This window comes from Dendronephthya gigantea, unplaced genomic scaffold (genome assembly GCF_004324835.1).
Source record: "Dendronephthya gigantea isolate DGI-Jeju-01 unplaced genomic scaffold, DenGig_1.0 000001F, whole genome shotgun sequence".
Taxonomy (NCBI): Eukaryota; Metazoa; Cnidaria; class Anthozoa; order Malacalcyonacea; family Nephtheidae; genus Dendronephthya; species Dendronephthya gigantea.
This window is the reverse complement of record NW_021163011.1, coordinates 1,351,521-1,373,383: the sequence shown is the minus strand read 5'-3', so window position 1 is coordinate 1,373,383 and position 21,863 is coordinate 1,351,521. Positions and strand designations below refer to the sequence as shown.

Below are 21,863 nucleotides of genomic sequence, written 5' to 3'. Positions count from 1 at the left end.
CCAGTTCAAACCGATGTTGTTGAAGATGCTTTGCATCAAACGTTGCAAGAAAATGGTGAATCAGATATTTCCAGTCTCACTCTTGGTGTTGTCAATACGCCCACTGTATCGGAAACTCAGGAAAATAACGCAGCCAGTGTAAGGTTAACCAATACGAATGCAAGTCAGGTAGGGATTGTTCCACATACTCTTAATAACTGCATCGCATTTGCCATTGAAGTGTAGCATGCAATTCATATATTCCAGGATATATCCATATAATCTTGGTTAAACAAACGTTCCTCGTAATAAAATAACCAAATCAAGTGACTCGATGTTGGAAAAGATTTAGATGTGTGGGCATTTAAAAATTTATCAACCTTGCATTATCACTTAATTTCCACGTGTTGTAAAATAACTATATGCACATTCATGTAAGATATAATGCTGCATATATTTCATCTTGAACTGGCGAATTTGAACGCGAGAGTCCACTTCAGTTGCTTGAAATATGATATAACAAAATTCTTTTTATTCAAAAATTCATACGAGCAAATCTGGGATGCGTCCATGCCGAATTTCATAAAGTCGGCAAGATATTTTACGTATACTCATTCCATAGCGCGGCTAGCAATTTTGAAAACACGAAAAATTTAGTGCGTATCTCTCGTTTCATTTCATGGTTTTGATCAACCATCTAAAGTTTCAACTCACATATTGTATTTTTAGTGGACACTGCAACAAGATATTTCTTTCCGACATAATATGTCCCAAGCAATTATGAAATTTTGTGGTGAAAGTGACGCACGATTGGCCTCGTGCAATATTACGAGGTAGGCTCATTCTAAGTTAAACAGAAAGCTGTCTACAGCACGATCTCTCGACTCTTAAGCTGAGGTAATTCTTGGATTTTCTGAATATCACAAAAAACGATTGGCATAGAATGCTCAAAGGGAGGTTTGAGACATCAGGTTGACTGCGTGGAAAAAACGACATGCTGTTTATAGGCAATAATCTCTAAAGAAATTGGAATTACCTTTGGCTACTTTTCTAGAGTAATGCAACGAGGGCGGTTGTCTCAAGCCCGCGTTTAGCTTAAACCATGAAAATTTCAAAAGAGAAAGCAAGTCTGCCGTTTTATTCAGCGAACTAAATGATTTTACCTACAGTAAATAAAAAAAATACTGTTTACAACTACATATTCAGTGCATAATATCCAAATTTACTTATTCAAGAGAGTTGTAAGAGTGTTATTTAATTTTCTCTTATCCATGCAACGTTTAAGCTAAACGGGCTTGATACAACCGACCCCAGGAAACTAGAATAAGTTGGTGTTCATTGTGACAATTAGACCTTTTTTAATAAATTTTTGCTATTTTCTGTCTTTTAGGGCCCAGGTTGATCAAATAAGTTTTCAAAATGTACAGATATTGCCTAATTCGCCCACACAAGATGGCAACGACGCAATACTATCATTTTTCGTTAATCTACCAGATGGAACAACAATGTCTTCCGATCTCATATCAACTATTTACAGTGTATCAAGAAATGTTATATCACAACCAAATGAGATTGTTTCAACAAGCAAAAATACCAATCTTACAAGAGAAGAAACGGAAATCTTATACAGCTGTCAGTTGAGGGTATGGCGCAGGTAAATTTGGACATCATAGTGAATGATCAAGAGTTTCATCCACCATTGCAGTGCATACACAACACCATTAAATTATTTGTGAATAGGCTTTTTCCCCCTCGATATGAGTGATGGAAAATTTTAAAGCTACTATTTCCATTCGAGACAAATCTTAACAGGGAAATTCCTTCCCACCTCGTCTTCAAATATGCGCTATTTGTGATTTATGAATCTGTACAAAGTTCTTTACTTTCTTCAATTTTAGCATCCCGATGACGCCGTTAGGTTAGATATCCAAGTTGCGATTGCCGACAGGTTGAAGGAGTATTGTAGCAATAACTCAGGGGCAACTATTTGTCCCACCAGCAGGTAGGTTGGCGATGTCAATGTGTGCATGTGGAGAGTAAAGCGGAGATTATTTCTTTAAGCGGTGATTGAAAATCCACGATTACTTTGTTTCCACTTCAGAACTTGCTGGTTCGCCATTCCTGTCAATAAACTAATTCAAATTGTCAGGACTGCATTTCACCGCAGTTCATTTGTTTAATATATATACTGTGGTCGCATCTTAACAATTAAAAGACTTGCCAAAATTCCACTTTAATATTTCTCTTCTAAAATTGTATATACTATATACAAAAAACAAAGCGATTTCTTTTTTGCATTTATCAACTTTCTTTTGGGACAAATTTGCTAAATGGGTTTTATCTTAAAGGGTTAGTCGGTTAGGGACCAAGGAGTCCATAGAAACGACTCCATAGCGGATAGCTATGCCAAGTAAATATTTTATTGATTATATATATGCAATGCATTTGAATTATAACTAAGCAATGGCCTGGATAGTGGAGTCTTCCATAGCGAATTTACATCAAATGTGCATTTTATAAACTACCTGGAATAGCAAAAAACATTAGTATGACCATACTCTCCTGTCTCCTGACGAAGGCCTTTAGGAAGAAACTTTGAGAAGTGTTTTTGTCAGTTTTAGACGGTTTTCATGGCACTGAGGAGGTTTGTCCCTTTTTTAAGGATGAGTGCTGAGAATACAGAGACGCTTTTAATTTTTTCATCTATCGGCTCCGCACCCGTGGCATTCCTACTATAGACCTGCCCCTATCATAATGCTGCCCCTATCATAATTATATTTAGTGTAAGTAAGTAAGTACTTTTTATCTTATCAGGGAATTCGCCAACGACGACATTGTTGTCCAAATTGATCCAGACACAAGAGACGTTAGCTTCGTCGTAAAAGATCCAGACAACCTTCAAGGATCACCAATTTCATCCATTGATGTCCAAGATGCGATAAATGGAGACTTCACAACCCAATCACTCGGCCTTAACTTGAGAATAACACGACTGTTGACTGAAAACGCAATTCATGTGGTGTTGAAGAATTTCAAAGCAGATGAGGTTTGTTGTACATGTAAAACATAAATGAAACTTTTGTAACCGTAAATAAATTAACTTGAAGATATAAATAAACCAAGCTTTCTTTTCGTGTTTCTACCAGTACAAAGACGAAAACGGGCATATAACCCGGCTAATAGCTTTCTACTACAAAAAATACAAATATTTTTTTGCATAATAAGCCTGGTTTCCATGTTGCGCGAAGGCGCGGTTACTAAGTTTCGCAATTGGTCTATTTTCCACAATAAAATATAACACCCCACCCTCTTCGAAGAAACCACATTTGAACTTACCCATGGCCAACTGGTTCTTCAAAGGCAGGCTTGCGCTTTTTAGTAAATTTCATACTTTTGAATCATTCATCTAGTGGCCAGCTCAAAACGCGCAGTTTCTACAAAATATGGCAGATGCAATCAAGAACTTTTGCGGAAGAGGAGAATATCATCGCACAATCTGTAATATTTCAGAGTAAGTCTAGCTATGAAAGCAATTATGATTATTAGTACAATGTGACCGTGCTTCTGTTGGATTGGCTAAAGCGATCTCTAACTGTAGTAGCTATGTGCTAAAATCATAGAAAACTGTACTTGATTTGCCGTCCTGTAATCCATAGATCATAGAAACGAGACAGATACACAACGGACATACAATGGGCTTTTTAGCTTTTACATGCAGCTTTCGTAGTCTATGGTCTATGAATAACGTTAAAAAACGCCTTTCATCTTGCAATATTCTACAGAATCGCTGTAATCAAGCATAACTTAATTACATCTACATTTTTGCTAGGGCTGTCAGCAATAATTTTACCGCTGACCACATTAAGAGACTCCCAAACACACCGACACAAAACGGAACCGATTCCATCCTGTCATTTTACGCAAGTTTACCAGGAGGCAGTGGCGCGTTACCTGTGAGCGTCTTGGCAACGATATTTGTAACGGAACAAGACAACATACTACCTACCATCAATAGCGAGCTCAAAGACCCTGGTACAAGTATGCCAAGCAGCGAAACTCCAACTCTAACACCTGCACAAACAAACAACTTGGTGCCGATAACAATTTTCAACTTCAGTCCAAAGAAGGTGAGTCTTGACTCGTGCTGTGAAACCGACACGCTTTGCGAGCCGAGTCTGGCTTGCCATTTGACTGCACCCAAAATGAGGGTTGTTTGTACATGACGTCACCAAGTGGAAATCACGATGCCCCCCGTGTATTTCTATCTCTAATTAATTATTTCAAAACGATTGCCATTTATTTATCGGCTATTTGTTAATATTCACACCTCATATAATGTATAAATTTTACCGGTTTTCAACTGCTGTCATATATACAAAACAAGGACAGTGATAACTTTCATTTATTTATATCATATAAACTCACACCATCTTACGCCATTCGATATAGTATACAGCGTTGGTTGTGGTCGATATTAAAGTGACAGTTGCTGCCAGAATGAACACATTTTGTTTCAGTACAACAGGGGATATATGCGGCCTCAATTCAGGCGCTAGGTAAGTTCGAATACACAGTCGTTTATTCATTTAAATTTAGGTAACCACATGCAATGGCTATTCTGGTTGAACAATTGTCATGCATGTTACATACATAATTATTAAGATTATTTGAAATTAGAATATCTGAGAAATAAAACAGTTCGTTTTAGTGCATGCATTTTTTCACCGAACTATAGAACGAGCCAAACTTATTGCTTTCGGCCATGAATCAACATGCATACTTCCACTTACAGGAACCATTTTGTTCCGGCTGTATAAAAGCGTTTAGTTGGTCACAGAATTGCATGGTCAATCAGAATCAAACTCAAAACATAGTTAACCGTTTTATATACGCCCCTGCATGGCCCTTGGTTTAGCATCATGCTTGCCAATATAACGTAATATTTTCGTGAAAATTTATTCACATTACGCTTTCAATAACGTTTTATATTTAATTCCAGCCGAAGGAAGAAGAGAGCTGTTGGGTAAGTGGATAATAAAATGCCATAATTTGGATTAATTTGAAATAATTGCAATAGAGGTTGCAATAATTTTTATCCCTTATACTTAGGAGTTAGGAAGAACAATCATAAATGACATTTAAAAAAAATAACTGTTAAAACAACAAAATTAAATTAAAATTTGTTCTTTCAAATTAATTTATCTCTTTTTGATGAATTGTATTTGAAAAAAAAAACAACCAAAAAGAGGTCAACCTCTTATTTTTAACCAATCTAGCTTAAATTAGTAAGTTTTAATGTCGCAATAATTTCATCAAATTACATTCATTTGCATGAAACAAACGTCTTTTTAATCTTTGCACCAATTTCTAGAAACTTTGCACCAAACATATAACATTTAGTTAATGATTTGCGCTTTACAGAAACCAAAAATTCAGTGAAAATGATGTTCTACTCGATTCCAACGTCACGGAGTCCGGGAGTAATACGGTGGTAGGTGCAGTTGTCAACAAACCAGGAACTAATACTCCAGTTCAAACCGATGTTGTTGAAGATGCTTTGCATCAAACGTTGCAAGAAAATGGTGAATCAGATATTTCCAATCTCACTCTTGGTGTTGTGAATACGCCCACTGTATCAGAAACTCAGCGAAACAACGCAATCAATGTTAGCTTAACTAATACGAATACAAATCAGGTACTGCAGAATTATTCTCAGCCGTATCATATTGCGTATCTACAGATGTTTATTTATATAATGTAGCCAAGAGGATATACCGTATACCGGTATACGCATGCAAGTGAATCAGTTTTAATAAATTCCTGCACTATATACGTGAAAATATTTTGACACATTTGCCACAGTGATCGATTGAGTACTTATTGTGACCATGTCTTTAGGAATCTATGATCATGCATGCAAAATGACGTTCATTAAAAACGTTCGTGTAATTGACGTTGTTAAATGTGTAGCAAATCTCTAATTTGTTCATGTGCATGTGGGAAACCTCAAAATTTCCGCGTTTCTCAATTTTTATACGTTGACAGTTTTTTTACTTCAACAATATGCATTGTTCCTGTACCTCCCCGTCCTACGAGGGAGTAACATTGATAATTGTGTTTTTAGTGGACGCTGCAACAAGACATTTCATTCCGAAACAATATGTCGCAAGCAATCATCCAATTTTGTAATGAAAGTGATGTGCGATTGACTTTGTGCAACCTGACACGGTATGTTCACAAAATTGTATCCTCAAATTCAGCGGAAATATTTAGAGTTATATGATTCAATAGGAGTAATAATAAATATATTGATTATAATATAGGATACTCCTATTAATTTTAAAATACTAGAAAGAAATTTTCGACCAAAGTAAATTGCTAAGAAATTTTGGATTGCATAAACCCGTTTGTTTAGTGTGATTTGTCAAGAAGGCAATACTGTCTCAAATACATAATCTCCATGCGGCAGTGACATCCTTTTGATTGCATTTTATGTGTATTATAGGGCTCAGGTGGCTCAGATTGATGTTCAGAATGTGCAGATATTGCCTAATTCCCCCACGCAAGATGGCAGCAATGCAGTGTTGTCATTTTTTGTCGATTTGCCGAGTGGAAAAACAATGCCTTCCGAACTATTAACAACTATTTACAGTCTATCGCCGAATGTTATATCACAACCAACTACAGTTGCTTCAACGAGCCAAAATGCCCAACTGTCAAAGAATGAAACTGACAATCTAGTTCAGCTGACAGTCGTGGATGCGTCACAGGTAAAAGAATTTACAAATGAAAGGAAGATTCTAAAATATGCAACATTTGTTCGTTGCAAGGGTATTTTTTGAAGAACTACATTTTATCTTTGAACATTCCTCGAATGTGCTGAAAAAAAATGTTTAAACCATAAAAACGTAACCCGCTAATTTGTTGATACGGGCGTTTACATTTGCATTTGCATTTGCAAAAGATCGAGCTTCCACTACTATGTGTACCACTTATAATTTCATATATGAACAGTTTATGAAGTATTTTACTGTCTATAATTTTAGCATTCCACTGACGCCGTTAGATTGGATGTACAACTTACAATTGCTAATAGGTTGAACGAAAATTGTCAGAACAATTCTGCTGATATTTGTCCTAAAACGAGGTACGTTGGGGTTTAGTCGCGGGTTTTTCTGTTCTTATATCTTCTTATATTAAGCATAATATATTCAAAAAACAATAACTAATATGTTCGGTCTTTATGCCTTTCAGAAACTTTACCAAAGACGATGTTCTTGTCCAGATCGATGAAACTGGAACAATTAGCTTCGTCGTCAAAGACCCGGACAGTCCAGAAGGGGCACCACTTTCATCTAGTGGCGTACAAGAAGTCATAAAAGGAAATTTTACATCCGATATTCTCGGCCTAAATATGTCAGTAACAGCAGAGACTACAACGACAGTGCCGAATGCAACGATATCACCGAATGCAACGATATCACCGAATGCAACGATATCACCGAATGCAACCACAGAAACAGCAAAAACCAGTGAAAGTAAAGTGGATTGGCCATTAATATTAGGATTGTCGATTGGTGGAGTACTACTTTTTATATTTGTGATCCTATCAATTATTCTGTAAGTGAAGTTGCTTTTAATGTGCATGTATGCATCCAGAAAGATATTACATCGCTTAAACTTAAATGGTCTATTTGATAGAGACAAACAAATTCAACCCCGTTATTATTTACTTATATACTTTAATATTGACCCTCAATGAATTATGTCTTAATACTGAAATTTCAGTGGTGTTGTGAATAATAGCTCGGGAAGAAGCAAATTTAAAAGCTACGAATTTGATACGCCGCCAGACTCGATTTACTCAGCACGTGGATGGGAATTTGAACGAAATTCGCCATACAGTGGCTCACCTTTCGCTAGCATTGATGCGATACCTGGCTTTGATGAAGATGGTTTGCCTTCGGAGTGTCAAGCTCAACCAGTTGATACTCGTGTCTAGCAAAATCAATAAACGGACACGTCACAATTAATATACGAGTAAATATACACATATAACAGAGTTATGTTGGGGTGGAGAAGCTATAGATGATCAAAAATTAGCTATGCTCCTCTAAGAGTATAAGCAACAATCGCTTTCATCGAAGAACAATCGCCTGTATTTAAAAAGTTCAATCACAAGTGTGAAATAGAAATTTTGTTATATGCTGACCAATGCGAAAGACTTTAATTTCTTAATCCAAGGAAAGATTTACAGTAAAACGCTGAAACTCAAACTTTTTTTTGAGAAGATTGCGATCTTCAACTCGATAAGTTTGAGTGCATGTAAGTGAGCTTTTAGAATATAGGCGTATATATCTGTGGATGAACACCCAGCTCAGCGGTATAAAGCAATTTCTCATCTCAAAATCCTCGACTTAAAAGTTACCATGAAAGAGAAATTGGCATTTGAAAATTACAAACCAGCCACATGATAATATGAGCTATATGTCATACAAATTGTTTTGCTTATGCTCTTAAAAACGTACCTATTTTTATCATTAAATTATAGTATATCCAACTAAAAGTTGCATGCACTCAATTACATTTATACAGTAAATTAGATATATAGTAGGTCAAATTCGAAATTGTGTTACTGTTAGAAATAATTTTACTCATCTAAAATGAGTTTGTAATTCTTTGATAAAACAATGTGCATGACCAGCTAGTATTTATATAAAATTATATTTATTCCAATTATATTAAACAATATCAGAACGGAAATACAACACACTAATACATTAAGATCAAATATATATATAAATATGACATGCATCGTATATATGCTTCTCCATTCTCCGTCTCCGACACTTTCACAATTGCTAACTTTGTAAAATTCATGGACTTGCCGAAAAAGAGTGTTTCTGAACACATCAAAAATTTCGTTATTGCTGCGGAGGGAGCGAGCCTGAAGCGAGCGAGCGTAGCAGCAGTCTAATTGGCGTAGTAGGCAGTGAAAGGCAAATTTTTAGGGTTGCGTTGCATTGTGGTTGTGCGCAGTGACGCAGTTGTATCAGGCCTGTTTGTATGCGCAGTTGTGCACAAATTAATCTCACGTTTCAGTGACATGGATTAAATACCAATATGGATTAAAACTTAAAAGTCAAACGGTACCAGTCTGGAAGAGGTACCAGTCCAGATTTAACATACATTCTGTTCTTCATTCGCCTTTGTTTTCATTTATTATCAGGTTGACAGTTGCTTGTCGTTTTGCCTTATTTCTACTGTAATTTGTTTTGATTTACAATATAAATATTCGCGCATTGATGTCTAGATTTTTCGTTTAGCATATCGTACGACGCGCGATATACAGCATTGACTATCAAATCGTATTTTAAGTATATTGTTGATTGTTTTGCCTGTTTGGACTTATTTTGACTCAGTGTTGATAATCCAAGTTTATTTCCTCATCTTTGTCATTGCGCCTCGTGTTTCATTGTCATAGTGTGCCTGGGTAGTCTGCCGTATTCGAATTTCATTTTTTTCGAACTGATTAAACTGTTTGTATCTATTCTCGGTTTCATTTGCACTACGGTACTGCGCTTAATTCAGTGTGACGTTTACTAGGGGTTAAAAGCTCAGTAAAAGCGGCAATTTAGTGTTTAAAATTAAAAATCCAAGTGTTATCACTGTTATGTTTTACATATTTGTCATTGCGGCTCGTGTTTCGTTGTCGCTTGCCGCATGTAAATACAGTAAATGAGTAGCAATTCTTTGAAGGAACTGATTATATCTTCGATTTCATTTGCACCTTTGCGCTTGATAGTATTTCCTATTTTATCTTATTGTTAGACCACAGTTTAGTTTGATAATCCAAGTTTATTTTTACATCTTTGTCAGCCTCGTGTTTCATCGTCATAGTGGGTGACTGTGGGTCTGGGCAATCTGCCATATACGAAAGTACAGCAAACGAGTATAGCAATTCTTTGAACTATTTAAGGCAAGACGACGATACCGAAGGGTCGCCGAATACATCAAAGGTGGATTGTCCTGCAAAAGGAGTCACTTACTTTATTTTGTTAACTTTAGAGTTTAGTTCAGGCCCTGTCACACGATGCAATTTTTTTGCAACTTCCACCAATCCAACTCTACTCTTGAGAAATGTAAAATGCCAAAGTACGTGTTTTGCGTTGATATTTTATGCAAGAAAAATTTCACCTTAACACGTCCTTTGTTAAATTAGTTGCGACGTGATCGTGTGACACATATTTCACAAATTTCAACGCTTTTGTAATATTTTTTTAACAATTGTACAGTTTTGCCAATTCTGTTCTTATATGATATTTGGTTCAATTTGTTTTTAATGCCCGCAGCAATCCCTACCTTGCAGGTAACCTAGTTTATACTGCATGCATAACGAGCTGTTGAAATATAAGCTTGCAGAAGCAATAACCCCCCCCCCCCCTCTAACCAAGCAAACAATTTCCCGAGCTAGTCATCCCGAATAATGAGCTTACATTATTTCATTTAACTGCAAGCAAAATAAAATAAATGGCTCACTTGATTTCTTTATCAGTGAAATATTGACAGTAAGACTAAAAATCTCGTTTCAATGATAATGACAGTAAGACTGAAAATCTCGTTTAAAAAGATTACGGTGCTGCTATATTGAATTTGCAAATATATATGAACAATTACAAGACTCCCGTGATGACATGCAACCCGGCCACGACGCTGTCGACTCCAGACTATATACCTGGGTTATATCAAAGGATATATCTGACGGGATTTCAGGGAGAACGATAAAATCTAAGAAACACATCCTTTATAAATTCATCAATATTATAAAAGGAAATGCCCGATCTGTTTAAGTTTAATTTGCTGGTTAAATTTAGTAAAAATATGCTTAAACGGAAGCAAATGGAGACAATGGAACTATGAAATTGTTTAGAATAATATATGGCTACATATACCGCGGTTCAATTATGAATAGAAAGACTTATGTCTCACTCTTCAAACTAACACAATTAACAATTATGACACCCGCGATGATAAAAATTCTGTTGTCCCGAAACAAAGTTCAATGTTGACATCACCTAATTATATCAAAGGCAAAACCTATAACGGAGTATAACCATAACCTTATTTGAACGAGTTTCACGGGCTTGAAAATAGAAGAAACGTTTAAGTGATTTGCAAATCGATTGACATTATTTGAGCGAAATTTAAGTGGAATAATAATTCTGTAAAAGAGACCAAAATCTTCCCTTTAACGAGAAAGAAGTTCCACTTGTTACTCTTCGCCAACAGGGAGAATGGCTTGATTGTAGACATCTTGTAGCTATATAGCTATAAAGTATACGTCCTACAGTAAATATTTATAATGAAAGTAATATTGTTTGAAACATAAGCAATCGATCTTGAACTGATACACATGCAAACCCAAGCAAGCATAATAAAGATCGGACAGTAAATTCAGAATTGTAAATCAAGAATTGGAATGACTTTTTGCTATAAGCAAATAGCTCTAGTGTGCGCCGGCCTTTAACGTTCAGAGAAATACAGAGGCGTATATATATCAACGTCGCTGGAGATAGCTGTAGAGATCCACTTTTTAGCTAACGAGGGATTAAAATGCATTTTATACTATTCACTACGACGGAAGTCTTCCTTTGAAAGAGGAATCGATCGGCATCCCACATGCAGTATACCTAATGATATATAGGGTCCATCAGAGTATACCAAAATAAATATAACGATATGGGATCGATATACGACAAAAACCGCCTCAATTGTAGGTAATTTTAATCTCGACTTCAACCCCTCGGCCGATAAACTAGCTACTCTATAGAGTCGTAATCAATAAAGAAGAGTTCCGCCAGAAAAAAATTACATAGCTTAAACTTAAATGGTCTATTTGATAGAGACAAACAAATTCAACCCCGTTATTATTTACTTATATAATTATATACTTAAATATTGACCTTCAATGAATTCTGTCTTAATAGCCTACTGAAATTTCAGTGGTGTGGTGAATAATACCTCGGGAAGAAGCAAATTTAAAAGCTACGAATTTGATACGCCGCCAGACTCAATGCAATACCTGGCTTTGATGAAAATGGTTTGCCTTCTGAATGTCAAGCTCGACCAGTTGATACTCGGGTCTAGCAAAATCAATAAACGGACACGTCACAATTATTATACGAGTAAATATATATATACATATTACAGAGTTATGTTGGAGTGGAGAAGCTATAGATAATCAAAAAGTAGCTATGCTCCTCTAAGAGTATAAGCAACAACTCGCTTTCATTGAAGCACAATCGCTTGTATTTAAAAAGTTTAATCACATGCACTTATTAAGTGTGACATAGAAATTTGTTATTGCTGACCAATGCATGCGAAAGGACTTTCTTAATCCAAAAAAAGATTTACGTTAAAACACTGAAACTCAAACTTTTTTCGAACGTTTTGAGAAGATTGCGATCTTCAACTCAATGAGTTTGAGTTTAGCTTTTGGAATATAGGCGTATATATCTGTGCATGGATGAACATCCATGCAGCTCAGCGGTTTAAAGCAATTTCTCATTTCAAATTCCTCGATTTAAAACTGAGTTACCAAAAAAGGGAAATGGGCATTTGAAAATTACAAACCAGCCAAATGGCAATGATAATATGAGCTATATGTCATACAAACTGTTTTGCTTGTAAATTATAGTATATCCAACTAAAAGTTGCATGCACGCAATCACATTTATACAGTAAATTAGCTGTAGTAGGTCAAATAATTCGAAATTGTGTTACTGTTAGGAATAATTTTGCTCATCTAAAATGAGTTTGTAAGTCTTTGATAAAACAATGTGCATGACCAGCTAGTATTTATATAAAATAATATTTATTCCAATTCAGTTAAACTATATCAGAACGGAAATACAACACACTACTACATTAAGATCAAATATATATAAATATCATTATGCATGGTATATATATGCTTCTCCATTCTCCGTCTCCGACACTTTCACAATTGCTAACTTTGTAAAATTCATGGACTTGCCGAAAAAAGTGTTTCTGAACACATCCCAAATTTCGTGATATATTTATACTGCATGTATAACGAGCTGTTAAAATACAAGCTTGCTGAAGCAAACGATCCCCCCCCCCCTCCCCCCATCTCAAACCAAGCAAACAATTTCCCGGGCTAGTCATCCCGAATAATGAGCTTACATTATTTCATTTAACTGCAAGCAAAATAAAATAAATGCCTCAATTGATTTCTTTATCAGTGAAAGAATGACAGTAAGACTGAAAACCTCATTTCAAAAAATTACGGAGCAGCTATATTGAATTTGCAAATATATATGAACAATTACAAGACTCCCGTGATGACATGCAACCCGGCCACGACGCTGTCGACTCCAGACTATATACCTGGGTTATATCACAGGATATATCTGACGGGATTTCAGGGAGAACGATAAAATCTAAGAAACACATCCTTCATAAATTCATCAACATTATAAAAGGAAATGCCCGATCTGTTTAAGTTTAATTTGCTGGTTAAATTTAGTAAAAATATGCTTAAACGGAAGCAAATGGAGACAATGGAACTATGAAATTGTTAGAATTATATGTGGCTACATATACCGCGGTTCAATTATGAATAGACAGACTTATGTCTCACTTTTCAAACTAACTTAATTAACAATTATGACACCCGCGATGCTAAAAATTCTGTTGTCCCGAAACAAAGTTCAATGTTGACATCACCTAATTATATCAAAGCCAAAACCTACAACGGAATATAACCATAACCTTATTTGAACGAGTTTCACGGGCTTGAAAATAGAAGAAAAGTTTAAGTGATTTGCAAATCGATTCACATGCATTGACATTGTTTGAACGAAATTTAAGTGGAATAATAATTCTGTTAAAGAGACCAAAATCTTCCCTTTAATGAGAAAGAAGTTCCACTTGTTATACTCTTCGCCTCTTCGCCAACAGGGAGAATGGCTTGATTGTAGACGTCTTGTATATATAAAGTATACGTCCTACTGTGAATATTTATAATGGAGGTAATATTGCTTGAAACATAATAAAGATCGGACAGTAAATAAAAAATTGAAATGACTTTTGGCCAAGCACATGCATAGCTCCAGTGTGCGCCGGCCTTTATAACGTTCAGAGAATAGAGGCGTATATATATCAACGTCGGAGATAGCTGTAGAGATCCACTTTTCAACTAACGATCGATTAAAATGTATTTTATACTATATTTATTACGACGGAAGTCTTTCTTTGAAAGAGGAATTGATCGGCATCTCACATGCAATATAATGTCATAGGATCGATCGATCATAGTATACCTATATATATATAGCTATATATCGAAACGACAAAAACCGGGTCAATTGTGGGTAATTTTTAATCTCGACTTCAACCCTTCGGCCGATAAAATATATAGAGTCGTAATCAGTAAAGAAGAGATCCGCTAAAATTTGATAAAATTCATTGTTGTTTAAATGAGTAACAAAGGATCGATGTTTAATTATAGTATACTGTAAGTGTTGTCACTCCTTATAGTGTTATTATATTGCTGAAAAGGAAATTGAATTAATGCAGACTTGTGACTGAAGGGAATGTATAAGTACGCACTTTTCTTGCTCAATCGCATAGTTCAGTGTGACTTGTGCAAAGAGCATATATTCAGTCAGAAGAAATCAGTCAACAGCAAACAGAAGTTATCGCAAGGTAAGTTATTTATTGACGTGCAGCAAAGCATTAATTAAAGCGTACACGTATGTATAGCCATAGGACCTATATGTGATAAAAAACCCCGAAAACCCTTTAGGAATTTTCGCGATTCAGCAGTGGTAAATGGTAATAGTTGTTGATCCTATTATGTACATGCAATTTTTGCAATGTTCACTAGCTGCTAAATGTTGAAACTTCTTTACAGTTATATATATGTGGCGTAACTTTTTTCTTAAAACAGCTGCTATTCATAAACGTCCACCGCGACCGTGGAGGTACCATCAACAGTTTTAAATATATACCAGTATATAGCTATTTTAACTTTTTATAACTGTATTCGGAGTAGAGTTTAAATTAAAATTTCAGGAGTATATACATAAAGTCTCACAAGCAATTGCAAATTACGTATCTCTTGCAGATTTTTTACACATATATATGATTATATAGTTGGTTGTACGATTGCCAGTGAATTTGTTAACATTCACATAACTTTGATTAAAAGTTATTAGATGCAATAGGCTAGGATTGCAAAGTCTTCTTTCAAAAGGAAAATTTTGGTAGTAATAATATATGGATATACAGGAACAGTTAGCCAGATACACGTTTTGCATGCTGATAATTTTGCAGTCTTAAAGTTCAAAGTATAATAGAGCCATGCATCACCTTATATAATAGTCAGGTTTGAACCAATTTCAAACAGGTGCATTAAAATCGGAATTGATTTACAAACCGTTTCACGTCTTGCATAAATTCCTCCATAGTAAGGCTAGACCGCGATCTAACGAAAAATTTTATTGAAATATACAGATTTGTATAAATTTAAAGCGCAACCCTCATTTTCGTCTTTCGTTGCAGTATGAATCGCTTTGCCTTGTTCATTCTTCTTCTCAACTCGTGTGGCGTATTCATGGTAAGCAACTTTTAATCGTCCGTAATTCTGATTTCATTGAAATTTTTGCGAAAATATCAATGTATCATAACTATATTCAGGATTTAAAAACTATTCAGGATTAAACTATTCAGGATTTAAAATTTCAAAAACATCATACAAGCGATCGGTTACATTTCCCAACTGTGTGTGCATGAATGTGTACAGAAAAGAAGACAAGAAGACATGCCTGCCGTCTAAACGACAGAAAAGTCATCCCCCAAATGTCGTTTTCAAAGAGCCGTGTCATATTTACTAGAAATACTTTCAATGATTCATGCGAGCCCCTCACCTTTTTGAACTAATTTACATGCACGGTTCAGTTCATGGATGTAAGAGGAATATGTTTTTGTTCAGAAATAGTAAACTCTAGTTTATCTACCTATATGTTTTTGTTCAGAAATAGTAAACTCTAGTTTATATATATATGCATGTGTGTGTGTGCAATTCTAATTAGACTTCGAGTCAAATATATAACAAATATGCATTCAATTATACAGAAAATAACAGCCTACAAACGATCATGTCTTGAAATAAGAAGAAGTTCACCTTTTGCAAGGAGTGGTGAGTATAAAATTTTGGTCGGTTATAATAGCCTTATCACAGTCTACTGCGACATGGAGGAGGATGGCGGGGGATATACCTTCATACCACGCGATGCTGTAAAGCGATGGAAGTTTCCAGGCCTGATTAAGCAAATTTTTAAGCAGAAATCAAGAGTCCTTCTTCGTATCAAAAGGAAAGATGAGCGACAACCCTTCACCATGATAAATCAACTTTCAACCTATTTACGGGAAGAATTTAGTGTACTGATGCATACATATTCCCCTGGATATGCAAGACCTGTGAACTATAGGCTTGGTGACTATATCTATCTTGGTATATTACCGGAGTCCATAGCAAGATCCCGGAGTGTTCAAGGATTCAGGTTTGTACAGGGTGTCCCAAAATGAAATTATCCTGTCGTTATCATGCATTTGCATGCCTGTGCGGTATAATTCTAAATCCACAGAAGCGTAGGCATCAGTTTCTTGAATTTTGAATGATTACTATTATTATAATAACTCTCATTACAATAAAAATCCCAATGAAGTATGAAGTTACAATGAGTCATGGTTTAACTGACAAAGCAGATCATTTGTAGTATATACAGTATAATTTCATTAATTGATCCGTTGTGGCAGCAAAACGCAATCACGCACATTTAAAAGAGGTTTAAGAACAAAAAAACTTACTATTGTCACATTTTTGGGGACACCCTATATTGTACAGTATGTCTCAAAAAAGTGACACTATACAGATTGGCCAATTTTGCCTTTTATACAACTGGCCCCAGGGGAACAACTTCTTCAACTTTTGAAGTGATGGACTGTGTATACAGAGAAAGACTGTAGCTCCTAAATTGCATGGAAAATCTCTATTTAGATCAAATGGCAAAAGCGTAGCTTTCCGAAACTGTGATGCTAATCCCAATGCCTATTTTGCCTTTTTCCCGAACCATAATCGAAGACCCGTCAACAATTATCTTCGTGGAAACCCGATTTTTGAACGTCAAGGTGTAGCAGTCCACTGGCGACGCACTGCGGTTTTCAAACCTTGGCGGAAAAAGATGCCTAGCAATTATTTCTTTCTGACCGAGTTGCATTTCGGTGGATGTGGCACCTACACTTCCAGTGATCGCTGGTATGATGCAATTGGTACTGCTATCGGTCTTCGTTAAATAACTGTATCAACTTTTGGCAATTTATAACCCTTTCTGAATAATCAGCTAGTATATTTTAGTAACCGTACCGTACCGTGAATATTATGTACCGTAAATATGTATTACATATACCATAAATACACTGATTGTGATGTATTATAGGCATCCCAGTAAATAATTGAAATAAATCAAGCCGAGCGTTCAAGACGTCAAATTTTGACTAAATTTACATTGTATTTCCGTGCTTCGACTGTTGACTCCAGGGTTATCTATATAAGCGCCCTGGTTGACTCACTCCAGGTGCGCTCTGAGTTCAGTGACATCACGAGGCGCATAAGCTTTAGTTATTGAGGATGGAAATTCTTTTAAAAATATACACAAAGATACGAAATTCACTGAAAAAATTTCGCAGGAAAACAAAAAAAAAACCTCCATATATATAAACAACAGAAAATATTTCATATAGTTTATGAAGTACAACTAAAAATGAACAAAAAATATTTCGCTCTTTTCTCGTGATATAATTGTGGGACCGACGATGCGGGAAACAAAATCAAATTTGAGAAATCCGATTGCAAATCCAATTAGACAAAAAAATAAACAAACGGCGTTTGCTGGTCACAAATCCGGGGGGAGTTTGAAAGTTTTAGACAAGTTTAAAAAAACTGTAAAAGAGTTTGTATATAAAATTTGTTGTTTGTTGATAAACAGCTTTTCAACGCAAGTTGACAAAAATTTTTAAGACGACTGCAAAGACTCTTTAGGCCTGTTTTCCACTTCAACCGTAACGTAGTGTATCTCATTGTTTTAAAGTCATTAGTTCTGGTCGAATACTGCGGAAACATATATAGAAATACGCTACAAATCGCCTAATTAAATATTCGTATTTAAAAACAAACTATTAAATGTATTTATTATTAAATAATAAAGGAAGTTAATGTTATACGGGTCTTCGTATCGTAGTGTCTCGGGTCTTAGGACGCTTGTCCGGTCGGCTACTTGCCCCCTCCGGTGAGTATAAATATGAGCCCAAGTTGCCTGATCGAGTTGTTAGTTGCTTGCGTGAATCGATGCCGTCACAACCTTGTCCAAAAAATCATTTCGCTACAATGGCTCAGGGAAATATGTCTCTTCAAGGAGTTGCTTTGAGTTTAACGCCAACTAGCTCACCAGTCGTGTCTGCTGTTACAACTTCAACAGTGGCATCGCAGTTGATCGCTACGGCTCCCCTTGCCGTTCGCTCGTCGCCATCTCGGCAATTTCAGCCAAGTTTACACCACCATATTGCTTCACCGTTATTCCCAACTCGTGTTCCATCGCCGGCTATGGCAAATCAACAAATCGTCAGTGTTGCTTCTACTTGGCCATCGAGTCATCCAAGTTTGATACCATTTTTTTTGCTCAGCAGCCACCACAACCCGTGTTACTTCAATCAGCGACGCCTACGGTTCCCCAACAACAAGATCGAGCCGTAGCTGGACATTGGCAACCGCCTCAACAGACGCTGCAGCAGCCGTTGTATCGGATTCAAAATCCTGTCCCTTCAGGTACGCCATATTTGTTTTCATCGTCTACGTCCCCGGGCCCCGGGATGGGGTTTGTTTCGCCGGGTGTTTTAGCCTCTGGTGGTATTGCCTCGCCCCCTCGCTTCTCTACGCTTACCGCATCTCCCCTCGTGGTCGGGCCTGGTTTCTCCCCTCGTGGTCGGGCCTGGTTTTCCTCCGGTATCCCCGAAGCTTATGGCATCAATTTTCAACGGCGAGTTTGTCGAGTTGGCCTCCCTTATCGAAGAAACTTCAGTTCATGACGCTCCTTCGTTTACCATCGGGGATAACGAATTAGTTTTGCGACCGTCAAAGCGCCCTAAGGAAATTACAGATATTCTGACTTGGCTCCAAGCCTTTTCTGTTTATATCCTCGTGATGACGAATTTTTGGCGGTCTCGCTCCCCGGATTTGCTTCGCTACCAGCTACTTATTTTGCGCTCCGCTTAGAAGCATCCTGGCTCGGGGAGGATCGCGTACGATCGCGCTTTTCGTCGCCATGCAGCTGCTCTCCGCCTCACCGATTGGTCACAACTCCACCCGGAGCTGTATAATTTTCATATATTCGGCGCCGGGGTTTCTTCTACTCCTGCTTCGCGGGTATCTACTTCGTTTTCCTCGTCCTCCAGCTCCCTTGAAGCGTCCGGTACCCCGTCGTCGTCCATTATTTGTCACTCTTGGAACGCTGGTCGGTGCTCATCGCAATTCCTCCGGTGTCGGTTCCGTCATGCCTGTGATTTTCCGGGTTGTCCTGCAATCCATCGTCGTAGCGTGGCCCACCAGTCTACACGTCGTCCTCGTTCACCATCTCGCTCGCAACCCACGAAGTAGCGTCTATCATCAGACACCTCGCGTCGTTAGTTAATACGTAGTCGGTAGTAGTTAATACGTGGTCGGTTTGTTTGTTGCTGTTGTTCCGGACGTTAACATTGTTCTGTGCGCTATTTTAGTTTTTTTTTGTAATTCGTGTTCGGTTATGAATTTGCTGAATAAAATAGTTATCTAGCTTCATTTGTGATTTAGTTGCGCACTGTTCGTACCGGTCACACCGATCGCACTGGTCGCACCGATCGCACTGGTCGCACCGTTCGTACCGTTCGCACCGGTCGCTCCGTTCGCACCGGTCGCACGGTTCGTACCGTTCGTACCGTTCGCACCGTTCGCACTGGTCGTACCGTTCGCACCGATCGCATTGGTCGCACCGGTCGCTCCGTTCGCTTCCGCTCGCTGTTTTTCTGCTCCGTTGTAGGTGCTTTCGTTCGTGCTGTAGATCCACCGTTGCCGGAGTCCTGCATCCTGTTTCCGTTGGTCTCCCGCGTTTCGCCGCTTCAATACGTCGAGTTTCATCGGGAATTAATCAACCATCCCAATCAAGCTATGGTTCGCTACGTGTTGGATGGTATAGCTCACGGCTTTCCGTCGGGTTTTGATCCTTCGCTAGTCTCTTTACGATCATCGCACCGAAACATGAAATCGGCCTTGCAACATCCCGATGTTATCGACAAATATTTGGCAAATGAAATTTCGCATGGTCGTATCGTGGGTCCTTTTGCATCGCCACCGTTTCCTAATCTACAGTGCAGCCCGTTTGAGGTCATTCCAAAGAAAGGCCAGCCTGGTAAATGGCGTCTCATTCTGGATTTTTCGTCACCCGAAGGCCATAGCGTTAATGACGGCATCCCCAAGGATCCTTTCTCGTTGACTTACATCTCTGTCGATCATGCCATTGCTCGTTTGTACAGCTTGGTCCGGGTGCTCTTAGGGCCAAATTTGACGTAGAATGTGCGTACCGTAACATCGCTCTCAGACCTGACGAACGTTTCTTATTTGGCATGTGGTGGCGTGAGTCATATTTCGTCGATTTGGCTCTTCCGTTTGGTCTACGTTCCGCCCCATTTATCTTCAACTCCGTCGCCGAAATGGTGGAATGGATTCTTAAAGCTAATTATCGCGTTCGTTTTCTCCTTCATTACCTCGTCGATTTCCTGACCCTTGGCCCCGGCAACTCCAGCGAGTGCGCTAGTAATGTAGCCATCGCCAGGTCCTTATTCCTCCGTTTGGGTTTGCCTCTCCATCCTTCAAAGTGCGAGGGTCCTACTACTACGTTAGTCTTTTTAGGTGTGGAACTAAATTCTCTCACCCAGTCTGCTCGGTTGCCATCCGCTAAATTTGTGGTCATCGTAGAGCTTCTCCAAAAATGGAATCGTAAGTCTTGGTGCACTCGTCGAGAGTTAGAATCCCTTATCGGCTCGCTTCACCACGTTACGAAAGTTGTTCCGCCCGGTCGCACGTTCCTCCGGCGTATGATTAATTTGCTTTGCGCTTTTCGTTCACCAACCCACCCTATTCGGCTCAATACGGAGTTTTTCCTTTAATGTTTACCTAGCTGCTGTCCGTTCCTATCATATTGACCTTGGCTTCCCGGATCCCACGAAAGAGAAACCACGGCTTCGTCGTCTGCTTCAGGGCATCCGTCGTTCTCGGTCTGGCGTTTTACTCGTTACGCTGCCCCATAACCCGCGATCTATTGGATGTTATTCATTCGTCGACGGTTGGTGATTCATTCGTCGACGGCTACGATGCAGTTATGTTTTGGTCTGCGTGCTCTCTGGCATTTTTTGGTTTTCTGCGTGTCAGCGAATTCACTTCGGTTGTCCCTTTCGCTCCGTCCCGTCATTTGGCACTAGCTGATGTACACTTCTCTTCTGGTTCGTCAGTGGGCATTCGTCTTCGAATCAAATGTTCTAAGACTGATCCTCTTGGCGTCGGACAGGTCCTGTACATCGGGTCTTCAACCAATCATCTCTGCCCTGTCTTGGCGCTTCAGGCTTACCTCGATATGCGTGGCAGCGGCCCTGGTCCATTATTCCTGTGGTCGGATGGCTTCCCCTTAACTGCTCAACTAGTCAATTTTTTCCTTCGCAAAATTTTGAGGCGGGCCGGCGTAATGGGGAACTACTCATCTCACAGTTTTCGC

The 21,863-nt window shown here is 38.0% G+C and overlaps 2 protein-coding genes across 2 annotated transcripts; both read left to right on the top strand.

Moving 5' to 3' along the window:
• The first annotated feature begins 1,602 nt into the window (after nt 1–1,602).
• LOC114525751 lies at nt 1,603–9,102 on the top strand. Its single transcript, XM_028547173.1, has 13 exons — nt 1,603–1,633; nt 1,878–1,981; nt 2,794–3,025; nt 3,390–3,490; nt 3,809–4,106; nt 4,429–4,535; nt 4,979–5,002; nt 5,401–5,674; nt 6,104–6,207; nt 6,485–6,749; nt 7,026–7,126; nt 7,234–7,599; nt 7,768–9,102. Exons 1-13 carry the CDS (start codon nt 1,625–1,627, stop codon nt 7,979–7,981), a joined length of 2,199 nt encoding a protein of 732 aa, XP_028402974.1. The 5' UTR covers nt 1,603–1,624; the 3' UTR covers nt 7,982–9,102.
• Nucleotides 9,103–14,604: 5,502 nt separating this feature from the next.
• On the top strand, nt 14,605–17,736 carry LOC114528883. The gene is made up of 4 exons (XM_028550614.1): nt 14,605–14,709; nt 15,568–15,622; nt 16,141–16,568; nt 17,066–17,736. The coding sequence occupies exons 2-4, from the start codon at nt 15,569–15,571 to the stop codon at nt 17,358–17,360; spliced, it is 777 nt and encodes a 258-aa protein (XP_028406415.1). The 5' UTR covers nt 14,605–14,709; nt 15,568; the 3' UTR covers nt 17,361–17,736.
• The last annotated feature ends 4,127 nt before the right edge of the window (nt 17,737–21,863 follow it).

Bases quoted from the DNA above. Each gene is read 5' to 3' on its own strand.
- LOC114525751 (XM_028547173.1), top strand. The intron at 5,003-5,400 runs GTAAGTGGATAA...TGCGCTTTACAG, and splicing joins AGGAAGAAGAGAGCTGTTGG to AAACCAAAAATTCAGTGAAA. The intron at 7,127-7,233 runs GTACGTTGGGGT...TATGCCTTTCAG, and splicing joins GATATTTGTCCTAAAACGAG to AAACTTTACCAAAGACGATG.
- LOC114528883 (XM_028550614.1), top strand. From the start codon at position 15,569: ATGAATCGCTTTGCCTTGTTCATTCTTCTTCTCAACTCGTGTGGCGTA. The intron at 15,623-16,140 runs GTAAGCAACTTT...TCAATTATACAG, and splicing joins ACTCGTGTGGCGTATTCATG to AAAATAACAGCCTACAAACG. The intron at 16,569-17,065 runs GTTTGTACAGGG...ATCTCTATTTAG, and splicing joins CGGAGTGTTCAAGGATTCAG to ATCAAATGGCAAAAGCGTAG.